Genomic DNA, 16,169 nt, shown 5'->3' on the forward strand with positions numbered 1-16,169 from the left:
TTTATTTTATTTTATTTTATTATTTTGTGCCTATACCGTCAAATTGGATCTGACTTGTACAGGAGGAGATTGCCCCTCCTTCTCCAGCAGAGCATCTGCTGGATTTGAACTGCAGCCTCTGGGATTGTAGTGCAGCTTCTTGCCACTAGGCCACCAGAGCTCCCTTATAATAATAGTTCTAATAGTGAGCCTAGCACAGATGAAGACTTTCTTGTTTGCTTATCCTCCTAATGATCACAACATATCAAGAAATGGATGGACCCACCATTCTGGCTCCAACAATTTATTTTTAAAACACTCTTTTTTTCAGTGGCACAGTTGGCCTGGCCCTGTTGGGGTGTGGTGGGTGTGACAAGAGGTCAGACAAAGAAGGGTGGGTAGGGACTAGTTGGTGGGCAAGGCTGTGAACAAGAACATTCTTCCCCAGGGCTTTGTAGCATCCACAGGTTTTAAACAGGAGGAGGAAATTCAGCAAGCAGGTTATTGCTTCTGTTTGTAGGAGGTTGTTTGAAGTAGGTGATAAGAGGCTGATTGATTTAGTTACTTGGTTAATACATTTGCTGCACACTTTCCTTATTAAATGCTGTGTGGGACAAGTGGTTATGGGCTTCGTGCCATCTGAACGGTTGGAGGTTTAAGGCCATGGAGAGGTGCCACGGAAGCAAGCCCTGGTGATCAACTTCCAAAAATTCAGTTTATTGAAAATCTTGTGGGCATTAGCAACACTTGGATACAGGTGGCCGTGAGCTGGAGTTGGATTTTTGTTTTGTTATTAACCAGGTCCTTGTTGTTGTTTACTGTCAAGTGGCTCATAGCTAACCCTCTGGTGGGTTTTCAGAGGCTGTAAATCACATGGGAGAAGATTGCCCATCTTGGTCCTGTAGAGCAGCAGCGCCAACTCTACCACTTAGCCACCAGAACTTCCTTAAATAAATAGGCCCTGGCTAGAGGAAGACCCTCAACCAGGGACATTGACACAGTGGCTGCACTGGGCTCTTGTGTGTCAGGAAGTGTGAGGACGGTGCGGGATGGAACAGGGTTCAGATCTTTTGTTCATAGAGTCACTATGAGTTGCACTCGACTTGTTGGCACCTAACAACAACAACATTGCTGTTGTTAGGTATTGTCGAGTTGACAATGACTCTTAGCAACCCTCTGAACAACAGCTCTGAACCCTGCCCTATCCTGTGCCATCCTCATCCCTGATGCACTTGGGCCCATTGCTGCAGTCACTGTGTGAATCCATTGCATTGAGGGTCTTTCTCTCTTTCATCAACCCTCCACCTTTCTCCAAGCATGATATCCTTTTCCAGGGAATGTTGTTGTTGTGTACTCGTGAGTGGGAACCAACCCATAGCTGACCCAGTGAGTTTTCAGAGGCAGGAGACTGCCCATCTTGCTCTAACAGGGTAGCTGGTAGATTCAAACCACAGGGTATCTTGTGTTGGCAGCGCAATTTGTTACCACTAAACCTCCAGAACTCCCTTTTCCAGGGAATAACATTTTCTAACAACATGCCCAAAGTATGTGAGATAAAGCTTCACCATTCTTGTCTCTGAGGAGTACTCGGGTTATACTTACTTCAAGACTTATCTGTTCTTTTGGCAATGCATGAGATAGTCAGCACTCTTCTCCAACACCACAACTCAAAGACACAGATTCTTCTCATCCTCATTCATTGTCCAGCTCTCAGATGCACAGTGGTGACTGAAAATATCATGGCCTGAATCAGGCGCACTTTAGTCTTCAAAGAGATCCCTGATGGCCAACTTTCAGTCTGCTATGCATGTTTTGATTTCTTGGTTGCTGGTACCAAGGCTATTGATTGCGGATCTAAGTAAGATAAAATTGTTGACAAGTTCAATCTTTTCTCCGTCTATCATACTGCTGCCGATTGGCCTGGTTGGTGAGTATTTTTGTCTTAATGTTGAGAGGTAATCCATATTGTAGGCTGTAGTCTTTGATCTTCTACAGTAAGCACATCAAGTCCTCCTCACTTTCAGCAAGCAAGGTTGTGCCATCTGTGTAACAGGTTGTTAATGCATCTTCCTTCAATCCTGAAGCCATGTTTTTCCTCATAAAGTCCAGCTTCTCAAATTACTTGTTCAGAATACAAATTAAATAGGTATGGAGAAAGGATACAGCTTTGACACTTACCTTTCTTGATTTTGAACCTTCAGTATGGATTGCATCTTAATGTCAGAAAAATAAAGATTCTTATCATTGGACTAATAGGCAGTGTCATGATGGATGGAGAGGAGATTGAGATTATCAACAGCTTCATCTTGCTTGGTTCCACAGTTAACACCAGCAGTCAGGAAATAAAGAGACACATTGCACTGGGAAAATCTGCAGGCAGGAATCTCTCCAAATTATTAGGGAGTAATGATGTCAGTTTGAGGACTAAGGTGCATGTGATTCAGGCCATAGTCCTTCTGATTACCAGCTATGCATCTGAGATCTGGACAATGAATAAGGATGACAGAAAAAAGAATTGACGTCTTTGAGCTGTGATGTTGGAGAAGAGCATTGAACATCCATGGTCAGCCAAGAGAACGAACAGATGTGTCTTGGAGAGGGTGCAGTTGGAGTGCTCTTTGAAGGCAAGAATGATGAGGCTTTACCTCACATACTCTGGGCATGTTGCTAGGAAGTGCTATTCCTTGGAGAAGGACATGATGCTGGGAAGGGTGGAGCCTTGGAAAAGGAGAGGAAGACTCTTCACTAGGTGGATTGACACGGTGACTGCTGCAATGGGCTCCTGTGTGTGAGGAAGAGTGAGGGTGGCGCAGGATAGAGCAGGGTTCAGATCTTTTTTCATAGGGTCACTGTGAATAGAGCTTGACTTGACTGCACCTAACAGCAACAATAACAGTGTTCCTCTGTTCTTTTTGGACAATAGGTTCTTGCCCTAAGTATCAACTGATGCAACAGACAACAGGGCCTTTGGGGGGGTCAGCTGACTCCCTGTTTTGACACACCAGGTGTGGGCCTTACCTGGGGCCTGACAGGGCTGTCTGGATCATGATACCTGCATGAAATAGGACCTGGAGTGATGCAAATAGAGTTCTGGTGGCCTAGTGGGTAGGGATTTATGCTGCCGGCCAAAGCTTGGCAGTTTAAATCCACCGGCTGCTCCAAGGAAGAAAAATGAGAGGTCTCTTCTTGTGCAATTTACAGCCTCTGAAAAACCTGCTAGGTCAGTTATGAGTTGATGCTGACTCAGTGGCGATTAGCTTGTGTTTTTGTTTTGTTTTGTGTTTTTAAGTGATGCAAACTGGTGGTGCTCAATTTATACCTAAAGACTGGTGGTTCGAGCAGTGAAAGCACAGGTGATTTGTTTCCATAAAAATGACATCCAAGAAGACTCTCTTAAGGCTTCTCACAACGCCTGGCATTAGTAGGCTGCTTCTCCTCTAAATTTTCATCTGTGTTGACGCAGCAAAACATATACTGGTTCAGGGATGTTGATGATATTCGTAGAGTTGTGCAGACATTCTGGCCTCCTTGTCTGAGGTGCTCCTCACTTAGGAGAAGCTCACTGCCCCGAGGAGGTGTTGTTGTTGTTGTTATGTGCCCTGGAGTTGCCTGCCACTCATTAGTGATCCTATGCACAATAGCGCTGAACCCTGCCCTACCCTGAGCCAGTATCACCATCTCTGACACACCTGCTCCATTACCCCAGTCACTGAGTCAGTTCATCTCATCGAAGGTCTTCCTTTCATGTGCTGTCCCTCCACCCTTCCAAGCATGACGTCCCTCTCCAAGGACTGGTCCCTCCTGGCCACATGCCCAAAGTATGTCAGACAGAGCTTCACAATCCTTGCCTCCAAGCAGCCACTTGGTTTCATCCTCTCCAGAACCTGTTCTCTTAGCAGTCCTTGGTATGTTCAATACTGTTCTCCAGCATCATAACTCAAAGGCATTGATTCTTCTTCTGTCACCCATAGTTATTGTCCAGCTCTCTGATGCATAGCAAGTAATTGCAAAGACTATGACCTGGATCAGGCGCACCTTAGTCTCTAGTCTGACACAATTTATTATTTCTCAGGTGTGTAGGCACGGAAACCCAAACCCACAAAGGCTTTTTAAAAGCCCAGATCACTAACTGAAGCCCACAGAAGATAAAAGAGCAGGTCAAGGAGCAGCTGCTTGAATGTCCCAATGGAGAGCAGGAAGGTTGGGCTTCCTGCAGTGTGGAGCCACCACCTCTGCCGGGGGTCTGTCTCCCCTGCTGTGTGCTGACGCCTGCTGTCCTCATTGCAGGTGCCCTGCTGCAGGAGGAGAAGCTGGATGCTGTGACCCTGCTGTACGCCACCTCGCTGCCCAGCTTCTGCCTGCTGGCGGGGGCGGCCCTGGTGCTGGAGACCGGCGTGGCCCCGCCGCCCGCTCCCGCGGACTCCCGCCTCTGGGCCTGCGTCCTGCTCAGCTGCTTCCTGTCCGTGCTCTACAATCTGGCCAGCTTCTCGCTGCTGGCCCTCACCTCTGCCCTCACCGTCCACGTCCTGGGCAACCTCACCGTCGTGGGCAACCTCGTCCTGTCCCGGCTCCTGTTTGGGAGCCACCTCAGCACCCCCGGCTACGTGGGCATTGCCCTCACCCTTTCTGGAATGTTCCTCTACCATCACTGTGAGGTTGTGGCCGCCTGGGCTGCCCGCCGGGGGCTGTGGAAGAGGGACCAGCCTGGCAAGGGTCTTTGAGACACGGGGAGCTCCTAGTGACTTGTGACAGAGCTCGCCTGGCTCTGGCCTTGGCTGGTGGCTGCAGGGGAAAGGGGACAGCTGCAACCAATGGGGCTGGAAGGGTGGGGCACCTGGAAAGGAAGCCTTGGGGGCTGGCACTGGACCTCCATAGAGGCCCGGCTCCTGCGCCCATTCACAGTCCCACTCACCACTGGATGGTGTGCCCGCACCCTGTACGGTCACTGGGCTTGTCAGAGACATTGTTATGATGAGCATCAGCTGCTACGTGGGGCATTGCTGGCCGGTCTTGGAAACCTCAACATGTTATGACGACGACCATGACGAGGATTCTCGGCGGTTGCGCAATCCCTCCCTGGTAGGGGAGCTAGCTGGGGGCCCTGGCACAGCCTTCTTGGGCCCTGGGTTCTCCCTCAACAAAGTGGAATCATCTGTGCCAACTCCAGGCAGCTGCTGTGGCCTCGTCCTGGCCTTCCCCTTCCAATTTTGGGTCTTCCGTCCTCAAATAAACTATTTTTGCTTGTACATCTCTCATTCCTCGGGGTTATAGCTAAGGGGCCGGGGATCGCCATGGGCTGACCCAGTCGTGCAGCAATGAGGACATCCTCCCTCATATATCATCTGCTCAGGCCCCGCCTGTACCCGGTTCTTTCTAAGATACCACCAACTGGTATCTCCGGTTCTCTCTAAGTACCCCCCCTTCAAGGGGACTCATTGCCATCATGCAGGAACAGGGGCTGGGGGCTGGCCCAGGGGCCTTCAGGGGAAACAGGCCGCCACAGGGATGAAGTCACAGGAGTGCCAATTCCCAGACTAGCCCAGCTCCTTGACCAGAAGGCAAGCTTCATCTTTGCCCACCTTCCCTCTCAGCTCTGGCCGCTTCGTTCCCTCCAGGAATGAATGTTAAGAATGAATGACAAGGACCCAGCCTGGCACAGGAAGAACTTGGATCAGTTCTACTTTGCCAGACTAACTGACTGAGTGTGCAGATGCCCCTCTGAGCCTCGGTAAAATGGGGCTGGTACTCCCCCTACCCCCCGTCCCAGGGAGGATAGAACAAATGCCCATTGGGTGGGGCCAGGAGGGGATGCATTGCTAGTTCTATTCTTCTCTTGGGCTAGTCATTCCACCTTCGCTAACTTTCCAGGTCCATCTGGAAAATAGGGATGCTCTCCCTTTCTGTATGAATCCAGGGGGCTAGAGAAGGCTGACACAGGGGTCTTGAAGCTCTCAGATCTGGGGCTTCACTCATCTCATCATCTAATTGATTCCCTGTGGACTGCTGTGCTGGCCAGTGCCAGGCAGAAGTGCGTGGAAAGTCAATCCAAGTCTGGGAGAAGGGCAGCCAGGGGTTTGGGGGTACCTGCCCTGGGAGGACAGGCTAAAGGGTTCCTGGCCCTACCCTCCTCCAGCCTAGCCCTGTGGGAGGGGAAGTAGGGTCTGAGTTGAGTCATCTGCTACCCACCCTCCCTGTGACTCAGAAATGCCGTGAGCCAGTCTTATCCCTAAGTAGCCTGGGCACTTCCAGCTCCTCTCTGAGGTTTGGCCAGACAGCAATGGGTGGGAAGAGCCTCCCTGGTGACTCAAGACCCTTCCCTATGAAAAGGCCCCACACTATGGCTCAAGAGCAGCTTGGCACCACCTTCGTGCCTGTTCTTGGCTCTCCTGAACTGCTTGGGGATGAATGAGCCCCTCACAGGGCCAAGCCAGCCCACGGTGGTTTGGGGTGGGGCTGAAGGACCTGGAGCTGTGCCTCGGCAGGGACCATCAGGCATTGGGGTGACTTCCCCCAAGGTCACAGCTAAAGTCCGTCCTGTCCATTCTTCCCAGAGTGGACACAGGGAACATGGGATTGGAAGGCAGAGAGCTTAGGTTTGTGTCCTCCCCCGAGCCTGCCCTTTATTCCCAGGGTGACCTCAGCAGATCTCTCCTGGCTCCTCAGTGTCCCTGAGAGGAAGGATTACAGGAGTAACCAGCGGGAAGAACTTAGTGGGTTCCAGGTTAAGGGCATCTCCTCATTGAAAGCTCACTGTCCCCTAGGTTTCACCTTGCACAGCTCTGTTGCTTCAGGTAAGTCCCTTTGTACCTCTAAGCTCTGGTCTTCCTTAGTGGGAAGTCTCCAGGATAACATGTCACCTCTGGGAGGCTGGATCTGCATGGGGTATCCTGCCAGAGTGGCCTTTAAAACAAAGCTGCTGCCTTGTCTCTGCCCTAGCTGCCTTGGTGTCCCTTCCACCCTCCCCAGGTGGACCTGGGCCAGAACAAACCAAGGCTTTGCTCTCTATCCTGACTCCAAATCAGCATAGGAATGCCAGAAACTCCACTATGGCACTCGTCCTGCCTCATTGTAGATGCCTTCAGGAAAGTAAAAATGATGGTCTGCTGCTCCTGAACACTTTTTTGACAAACTGGCCTTTTATCTGGGTAGAGAAGAAGTAGGGGCTTGAGACAGAAAGCAGGGAGACCAGGGAGGTGCTCTTGTGAGAATTCAGATCAGCAGATGGCAGCCTGAATTAGACACTGTGAGCTGGGCAGAGTCTTGGGCGGTGATAGGTCACAGCGGATATCATTTTACTAATTTGTAGGTAGCAAATGATTCTAATGTGACACCTTGGCCCAGTGGCAAGAAGCTGCACTGCAATCCCAAAGGCATGTGGTTCAAGGCTACCAGCTGTTCCGTAGAAGAAGGCTGGGCAATCTCCTCCCATGTAATTAACTGCCTCTGAAAACCTGCTGGAGGGCCAGCTATGAGTTCCAACTCTATGGTACACAACAACAAAGCATCAAGTGTGTATGAACTCACAGTTTCTGTGGGTCAGAAATTTGGTCGAGTGGGCTGATTGTCTTAGGGTCTGCCCCTTCATTGCAGTCAAGATGTTGGCCAGGCTGCGGATGGAAGAAAGCTTGACTGAGGCTGGGGATCTACACCCCAGATCATCTACATGGCTGCTGGCAGGAGACCTTTGTTCCTCGTGAGCCTCTCCAGCTTGAATGTCCTCATTCCCCAGTAGCTGGTTTCTACCAAAACGCACGATCCAAGGCAGCAAGCAGCCACAATGACCTTTTTGAAGATCTCATAAATCGCATGCTGTCATCTTGCAATAATCTATTCTGCAGGGTCAATTCTATTCAAGTTGGTCCCTCCCACAGTGACCAGCGAAGGACATGAATACCAGGAGGAGAGGATCATTGTGCTGTCTTGCTACCAGCATCATTATCATATTATCATCATTATCAGTGTATGTTTGTGGAGTGAAGACACAGCCTTGGGCCATGAGAAATGCATCTGAGAGCTTCCTGCCCTGGCTCAGATCTTGACAGCCAGCCACATCTCTGCATCCGCCTTGACCCATGATGCCCAGTGCTGGTTCACAGTAGGCACTGAGCAAATGTTTGCTTAGTGAGAGGGTTGAGGGTTGCCTCTCTCCTCTCCACAGCAGATGGAGGCACTGGGGGCTCTGATGTCTCCAGGCCCACTCAGAATCCCCCTCACCCAAGCAGTTATATGAACGTGTTTCTGCTTCCCGTGCTGGCAGGAGCATCTTCCTCCTCTTGCTTCCCAGAGCCCTCACATACATGTGCTTTCCTAAGCACTGACAAGCCTCAGCTGGGTGTCCTCTGGCCTTGTACCTGCTTCCTTTCTTTTTTCATTTTTAAAATTTTTATTTTATATTCGTTTGCTTACAAAGTTCATTCAAATTGTGTTTCACACTATACTTCCTTCACATTGTGTTTCATACGATCATTTCCATTCGTTATTTTTAAATCATTTTTTATTCATTTTAATGAAAATTTGTACATTTTGGCTTTCCATTCATTCATTGTTGTACTTTTCTCCCTGCCCCCTCCACCCCCCAGTACACTCTTTGAAAAGTAAAAGAAAAATTCTTCCATTGTTTTGCAATCCCTCCCCCCAGGTCCACTCCACTATGCAGCCTTCGTTCTGGACTCCTGTCATGACAATAATACCTAATCCACATATCCCTTTTAAACAGTTTTCTCCCTCATCTGTTTCACTGCAGTGTACATTATTTATCCCATCTTTCTAAGCCTGATGCTGCATACAAAGGACTGGCACGTCCCGACATGCCCAAAGTATGTTAAGATGAGGTTTCACCATTCTTGCCTCTATGTGGCAGGCTGACTGCACGTTGTCTAATATGTACTTGTTTTTTCAGCAGTTCATGGTATATGCAATATTCTTTGCCAGCACCACAATTCAACAGCATCAATTCTTCAGTCTTTATTCATTGTATAACTTTCATATGAATCAACTGAAAATACCTCAGCTTGGCTCAGAGCTGGGGACTTTCTCTCCCCTTGTTGTTGTTGTTGATTGCTGTCGAGTCAAGCATGACTCACAGTAACCCTATGAACAAAAGGCCTGAAGCCCCTCTACAACTATCGACATTGATCAAAGTTCATAGAGTTTCCAGAAGCATGTTGTTTAGGAAGTGGATGCTATAAAGAGATTGAAACCAAAGGGGGGGGGGCGGGTATCAGATGACTCCACACAAAGAGGAAGTAGCAGTGCTAGGTTTTAGCTCGGAATTTTCGAGTTATGCCTTTTCCTACCTCCGTGTAAAGAGCTACGTTGTAAAGAATGGAGCCTGGCCACGATGCTACAAGGGGAATACAGAGCCAGGTCCAGGCTCACAGGACTGTTTGCCATGAAAAGGCCTGGTATCTCCACTAGGCCAAGGAGAAGCATTGCAAATAGTTTGCCAATGGTAAATCCAGAAAAAATTGGGATATGAGGTCCTACATGCGACACATTAGGATGCTTACCCTAAGCTTGGTGGCTTGAATATATCAGCTGATGTGAGGGAGATTAGACGTCCATTCTCCTTCTGAAAGATTTACAGCTTCAAGGACCCAAAGGATGGTAGCTATGAGACTCAATTTGACAGGAATGCAATGGGAGATTAACTTTTAAAATACCCCATAATGGATTGAAATGAACATTTCTTTAATAAACCTTTAAAAGGAAAAAAAATGTCCTGTTAGTTCAGAATAGCAATTGAAAGAGATCTCTTTATCAGCCTCAAGCCTTTACTCTCTTGTTACAGTTGTTACGTGCCATCAAGTCATCTGCAACTCCTCGGGACCTTATGTACAATATCTCTGAAGCCTGCCCTGTCCTGAGTCAGCCTCAATGACTTCAACACGCCAACCCCTATTACCCCAGTCACCGTGTCAATCCATCTCATCCAGAGTCTTCCTCTCCTGCGCTGTCCCTCTACCCTTCCAAACATGATGTCCTTCTCCAAGGACTGGTTTCTCCTGGCCACATGCCCAAAGTCTGTAAGACAGAGCTTCAAAATCCTAGCCTCCAAGGAGAAACTTTGCTTCACTCTCTCCAAGACAGACCTATTTGCTTTCTTGGTGGTCCATGGTATGTTCAATACTCTTCTCCAGCACCACAACTCAAAGGCATCAATTCTGCTATCATTCTTAGTCATTTTCCAGCTCTCTGATGCATAGCAAGCAATTGCAAAGACCATGGACTGCATTAGGTGCACCTTAGTCTCTAGACTGACTGACATCGTTGCTTCTCAGTACTCTGGATAGGTCCCTGACAGCAGATTTACCTAATGCAATTTGTCTTTTGATTTCCCGACTGCTGGTGCTAAGAGTGGTTTTGACTGTGGAGCCCAGCAAGTTGTAACTGTTAACAACCTCAATCTCATTCCCATCCATCATGGTGCAGTCAAATGGCCCAGTGATAAGAATCTTATTCTCTTAGCCTCAAACAATTGAGGAAACCCTCGTTAGTAAGCAAAAATTCTTTGTTGATGGTTGTCTCCTCACCCTGAAATCTGTAGTTGATAGTCACTCCTTTTTCAGAACAGTAAATAAGACCTTCTGACTTTGTATCAAAGGCAACCTTCATGGTGACTAGGAAAGAAAATCTTAAGTGAGTGTTGCTGGCTTTGCTCTTGATCATAGACCTTCCTATTGTTATCATTTAAAAAATTTTTATTGATATTTTAACAAAAGTTTACAGAAAACTTGGATTTCCATTCATTCATTGTTGCATAGTTTGCTCCCTACCTCCCCAGTTCACGTTTCTCTTTAACAGGACTTTTTCATTGCACAATTTCCTCCCTCCTGCTTCCCTGTTGCAGACCGAGGGTCCCAAAGAATAGAATAATTTTATAATAAAGAGACAAACAACCAGGAATGAGATAGAGCAGAGAGCATAAAACAGGGGGTCAGCAGTTCTCGACTGAAGACCTCGAGCCATGCCTCTCTGAGTATTTATATAGAATCACAAGGAAGTACAAAACAAAGGATAATGGTGAAATCTTTGACAGATAAGGCCAAGTTCCTCTTTATGTTAATCTCAAGAGGGAGGGATTCATTAGATAAAAACTAACAACAATGTTGACTCCTAAGGAATGCCCCAATGTCACAAGGTGACCTTCAGCTTGTATTAAGCCTCCCTCATTTCCCGATACAGCATTTGGTCTACTATTATTAAATTTGATATTCGACTTCCCTCACTTCCCCCTAGTCCACTTTGCTATGCACCTTTTTCTGGACTATTGTCAAGTACTGAGATATTTCACTCAGCATAATGTTCTTCAGAGTTACCCATTTTGTATAATATTTTATGAGTTCCATGTTTTTCAGTGCTGCATAGTATTCCACTGTGTGAATAGACAACAACTTTTCTATCCATTTATTTGTTCATGGGCCTATTTTTAGCAAAGGATTTTTGTCTAAAAAAGCTCAGATTAAGAAGGCGGGCATTCAGCTAACATACACATTTCCAGGTGTTCCTTTCTAAGAAACTTTGGCTTTGTTGCTGCTAGGTGTCATCAAGTTAACTCAAAGCAACCTTATGAGTCTCATCAATAGATTCAGTGTTGTCCCCGCCCTTGACATGTGTGTCTTAACTCACCCATTTCCCTGCTCCACCAGCATTCCATTCTACTCTCATCTACTCCATTCAACACTTATCTCCCCCTATCCAGCCCTTAATGTGATGGCTTATATCTCAAGCTTTCTGGGCTTCTGTGATTCTAAACATCTTAAGTTGCTGCCAATTTTTTATGCTTTGGGAAAATTTGTTGTCACAGATTTCTCCCGAGTGCTGAAGAACAAAGACGTCAGTCTGGAGACTAAGGTCCATCTAATTCAGGCCATAGTCTTTAAAATTACTCTCTATGCATCAGAAAGCTGGACAATGACTAGGGATGATAGAAGGAGAATTTACGTCTTTGAGCTATGGTGCTGGAGAAAAGTACTGAGAGGGTGAGACCAGGCTGCTCCTTGGAGGCAAGGATTTTGAAGCTTCATCTGACATACATGTTGCAAGGAGGGACCAGTCTTTGGAGAGGGACATGATACTTGGGAGGGTGGAGGGATGGATAGTGCAAGAGAGAGAAACATCTTCGATGAGATGGATGAGTCAGTGACTGGGGTAATGTGGATAGTTGTGTCAGAGACAATAAGATTGGCACAGGATACAGCAGGGTTTAGGGCTGTTGTACATAGGGTGGCTATGAGTTGTGGGAGACTCAATGGCACATAACAGCAACAACACATGCAATGAAGAAATAATTGATTGTATAAAATTCTATCATTAGATCTCATCTCATTTCTGTCAGCAAGTCTATTATTTTCCAACTACCAGAACTTCTTCTGCTCCCGACTTTTGCAGTCAAGACACCAATAATTATTAATGCATCCTGACAGTATCAATTCCAGGCTGCAAAATTTGGTAAAGTCCTCATTTTCTAAATCTTTGCCTTTAGTGGTTGGTGAGTATGTTTAAATAACAGTTATATTAACAGGTCTTCCTTGTATGCATATGGATAGTATCCCACCACTTAGCATTTTCCCATTAATCCTTAATCTGTTTCCAACCTTTCCATGCCAGTCATCAATTATTATTAATGCATATTGATTGTATATTCAATCAACTTCAGACTGCAGAAGTTACAACTCAGGGAAGAATGCAAAAGTTAGTTTTAACTCATCAAAGAAAACTGCCTAATAAAATAAAAATCATATATATGGTAATAATTTCCCCTCTTTTGTAGTCTGCACAAGATCCATAAAAGATTGTATTTTTATTACTATTTAAACAAGTGATTAAATTTAGTCTGCACAGTGAGCAAGAGTTCACATGCATTCTTTTATACTGCTGGATTTTGTTGTGCATCATTTAAAACATTTTGTATGTTCTTCTTATCTGTGTATACAGTATGTTCTTGAATAATGTTCATTTGTCAGGAGAACTGTGAGAAATAAACTATGTGGAATATTATAAAAAGAAAGTTACCGTTTTATGATTTTTATGATCTGAGCTCAAAGAGTTCTTAAATAAGACACAAATAAAAAATACATTAGAAACGGATAATCTGTACATTAACATGTAAAACTTTTGTTCTGTAAGAAATTCTTAATAAATTACAGAGACGAGCTACAGCTTGAGAGAAAATACAAATTGCATATCCAAAAAAGGACGTGAATCCAGGGTATATAAAGAACTCTCAAAACTCACTAATGAAAAACCACCCAATCAAAAAAACCGACAATGCATCTGAATAGATTTAAACAACTATGAAATATAGAAGAAAATGAACCCAATAAAAGATATTCAATCTTTAGCCATTATGGAAATAGATACCACACACCTAAAACGAGGACTAAAATACATTGACAGTACCAAGTATTGGCAAGGTTAAAAGGAAATCCTCAAATACATCTCGTCAATTGCAATACAAAATGGTTCACCATTCTGATATAGTCACTTCTTATATAATTAAATATATTTTTATTACATGACATGCTATCCCATGAAGAAATAAAAACTTATGTTCACACCAAAAACCCACACGCAAATATTTATAGCAATTTTATTCATAATTGACAACCAAGACATACTTTAACAGATGAATATAACAGAAACCATGGCACCCTCTATATAATGGAACATTGCAGTTACATCTCAGATACTATGTGAATGAAAGCAGTTAGGTTCCAGACACTACACTGACACTTAGAGACATTCTGAAAAAGGGACAAAAGGGAGCTCTAGTAGAGGCCTAAGAGTAAGAAGGTGTGCTGCCAAACTAAAGGAATTTGTTTTCAATCTACCAGCTGCTTTTTGGGAGAAGGCTGGGCAGTCTCCTCCCATGCTATTTACAGCCTCTGAAAACCCACTGGCGGTCAGCTATGGGTTGGTTCTGACTTGACAATAACTGAGAGACTGAGTGGCTTCTTACCAACGGGCCACCAGAGACAACGTATTAAACTTGGAACTACATAACCTCCAAGTTACTATTATGATCATTTAGAAATTTAAAGAAATGAAAATAAACTTTAAAGAAATAAAAATAAGCTTGATTTTTATTTTAAAAAGTGCTCAAAAATAAACTTCTCATCTGGGTTTCCCCTAGAAAGGATGCTTTGTGGAGTTGTCATGCCCACTCTAACCCTGTTATCTTGTGGGATTCTACCCCCCATCGCTAATATGACAAGGTCAGTCTGGACCAGCGATTTTCTTTTTCTCCTCCTTCCAAGCTGTGCTTGCAGACATTCCCATGTGGGCATGGGGTGGGCAAGTTTGAAGAAAATGGTATTCAGCCTCCACTGGGCTTTGCTTTGTGCTTTTCCTCGTATATAAATCTCTGGGTTAGGAACAGCTGGTGTCCAGTAGGTCCTTACAGACTGACAGAATCTCTTCTCAATCCTGGATTCTGGGCCAACTGGTAGGACCCCTCACATGCGTCTCCGACTAGTGGCCCCATAGATCCAAGTTAGTTGGCCCTAGCAACCAGTGATTTAAACAAGGCTTTTTAGGGGGAAACTAGAATTATGTTCGTCTATTTAAGACCTCTTGGCTGCTTAAGGAGTTCTTCCGTACAATCAAATCAGAACTAATTCATAGTTGACCATCCAGGAGATTTCCAGAGGCCATCTTTCTCCCATGGAGTAGCTGGTGGAACTGAACCCCCAGCCTGTGGTTTGGCAGTGCAACTCCTTACCACTAATCCACCAGTTGTTATTGTTATGTGTTGTCGAGTTGCCTGTAACTCATGGCGACCCTATGTACAACAGCCCTAAACCCCATTCTATCCTGTGCCAATTTTATTGTCTCTGACACACCTACTCCCATTACCCCAGTCACTAAATCAATCCATCTCATTAAGGGTCTTCCTCTCCTGTGCTGTCCCTCCATCCTCCTACCAGAGCTCCCTTTAAACACAATGGGGACTCCAGCGGGAGTGGGGAAAAGAAGGACCTTGAAATCTTGGGTCTGCAAGGGCTATAGGCCATTTAGACCACTTGGTAAACATAAAAGGTTGCACACAGATGGGGGAATACTGTTATGAGGAATGAGTGTGTTGATTTCCAAGCAGTGAGGTCAAAAGGTGGCATGAATAATAAGAGCTGGAATTCAAATGAAGCACAACATCAGGTGCCAGGCCCTGTGCTAAGGAACTGTGTCATCCTCAGCCAGTCACATACAGGAGGTGACAGAGATGGGCTTGGCCTGAAGCTCTGAGTTAAACCCTTTTAAAGGCTTGACATCAGACCTGCCCTCTTAGCACATGTCCTAGAGAAGAGGACTAAAGGCTGGAAAGGGGTTGTAAAGGGCATGTTCAGATTTTGACATTTAGAACAATACTCACAAATTTGAAAAATGTTTAACAGTGGAGATAGTGCATGCTCTCTTCCAAAATGATCTCATGAATAAGTCCAATCAAGAAAACCAGGCGAGCTCTGATGGCCTAGTGGCAAGAAGGAGCACTGCAATCCTAGAGGTGCACAGTTCTAATCCACCAGATGCTCTGCTGAAGAAGGAGGAACAAGCTCCTCCTATACCAGTCAGATCTGATTTGACGGTACACACACCCTGCCCGACCCCCCCCCCCAAAAAAAAAAAAAAAAAAAAAACCAGAGCTGGGCCATTAGGGTTGAAAGGAAGCTGAGTGGTTTGAGACCTAGAGGGTTCCAGAAGCACCACTTGGAGGCCACTTATTCAATAGGCTGGTGCTTCCCGTGAGCACTGTGGGTGATGCTGTGAGGTTTAAGGCCTTGAGCAGGAAAGAATCAAGTGGTCTTCTAGAAGACTCCTTCCTGGGTTGGAGGAGGGCTGTAGGATTCCAGATTTTGCCACAACTGTCGGGTGCCACCTGCAGATCCATCTGAGCTGGGTACCACCTACCACCAGCTCCCAGGAACTATGACCAGGTCCCGGCAACGAGACTGGCCACTTATAGAGCAGAAAACTTATTTTTTTTTTTACCATTTTGCATTTAGTTTAATCCTAAAAGATGTGGGTTGCATGGTTCAACACCGCAATGACCTTCCTTTTTATTCCCTGCCCTTAGAAAAGGCACTATCTGGGTTTTCTGTAGCAACCAAAGTTAAGCTCAAGTTCAAATCCTGATGAGGGATCAATGGCAGGTCTGTGGTTCTGACCCTGGGGCTGGGCCTGGCGGGGCTGGC

The 16,169-nt window shown here is 45.8% G+C and overlaps 1 protein-coding gene across 1 annotated transcript in view; it reads left to right on the forward strand.

Moving 5' to 3' along the window:
• SLC35E4 (solute carrier family 35, member E4) overlaps positions 1-4,709 on the forward strand; it is a 12,806-nt gene extending 8,097 nt beyond the window's left edge. The window contains exon 2 of the mRNA XM_006894792.1: positions 4,267-4,709. Coding sequence (XP_006894854.1) covers positions 4,267-4,700 — 434 coding nt within the window. The 3' untranslated portion in view covers positions 4,701-4,709. The remainder of the gene's footprint in view (positions 1-4,266) is intronic.
• The last annotated feature ends 11,460 nt before the right edge of the window (positions 4,710-16,169 follow it).

Source organism: Elephantulus edwardii, unplaced genomic scaffold (assembly GCF_000299155.1).
Source record: "Elephantulus edwardii isolate Elephantulus edwardi_28Jun2011 unplaced genomic scaffold, EleEdw1.0 scaffold00151, whole genome shotgun sequence".
NCBI lineage: Eukaryota > Metazoa > Chordata > Mammalia > Macroscelidea > Macroscelididae > Elephantulus > Elephantulus edwardii.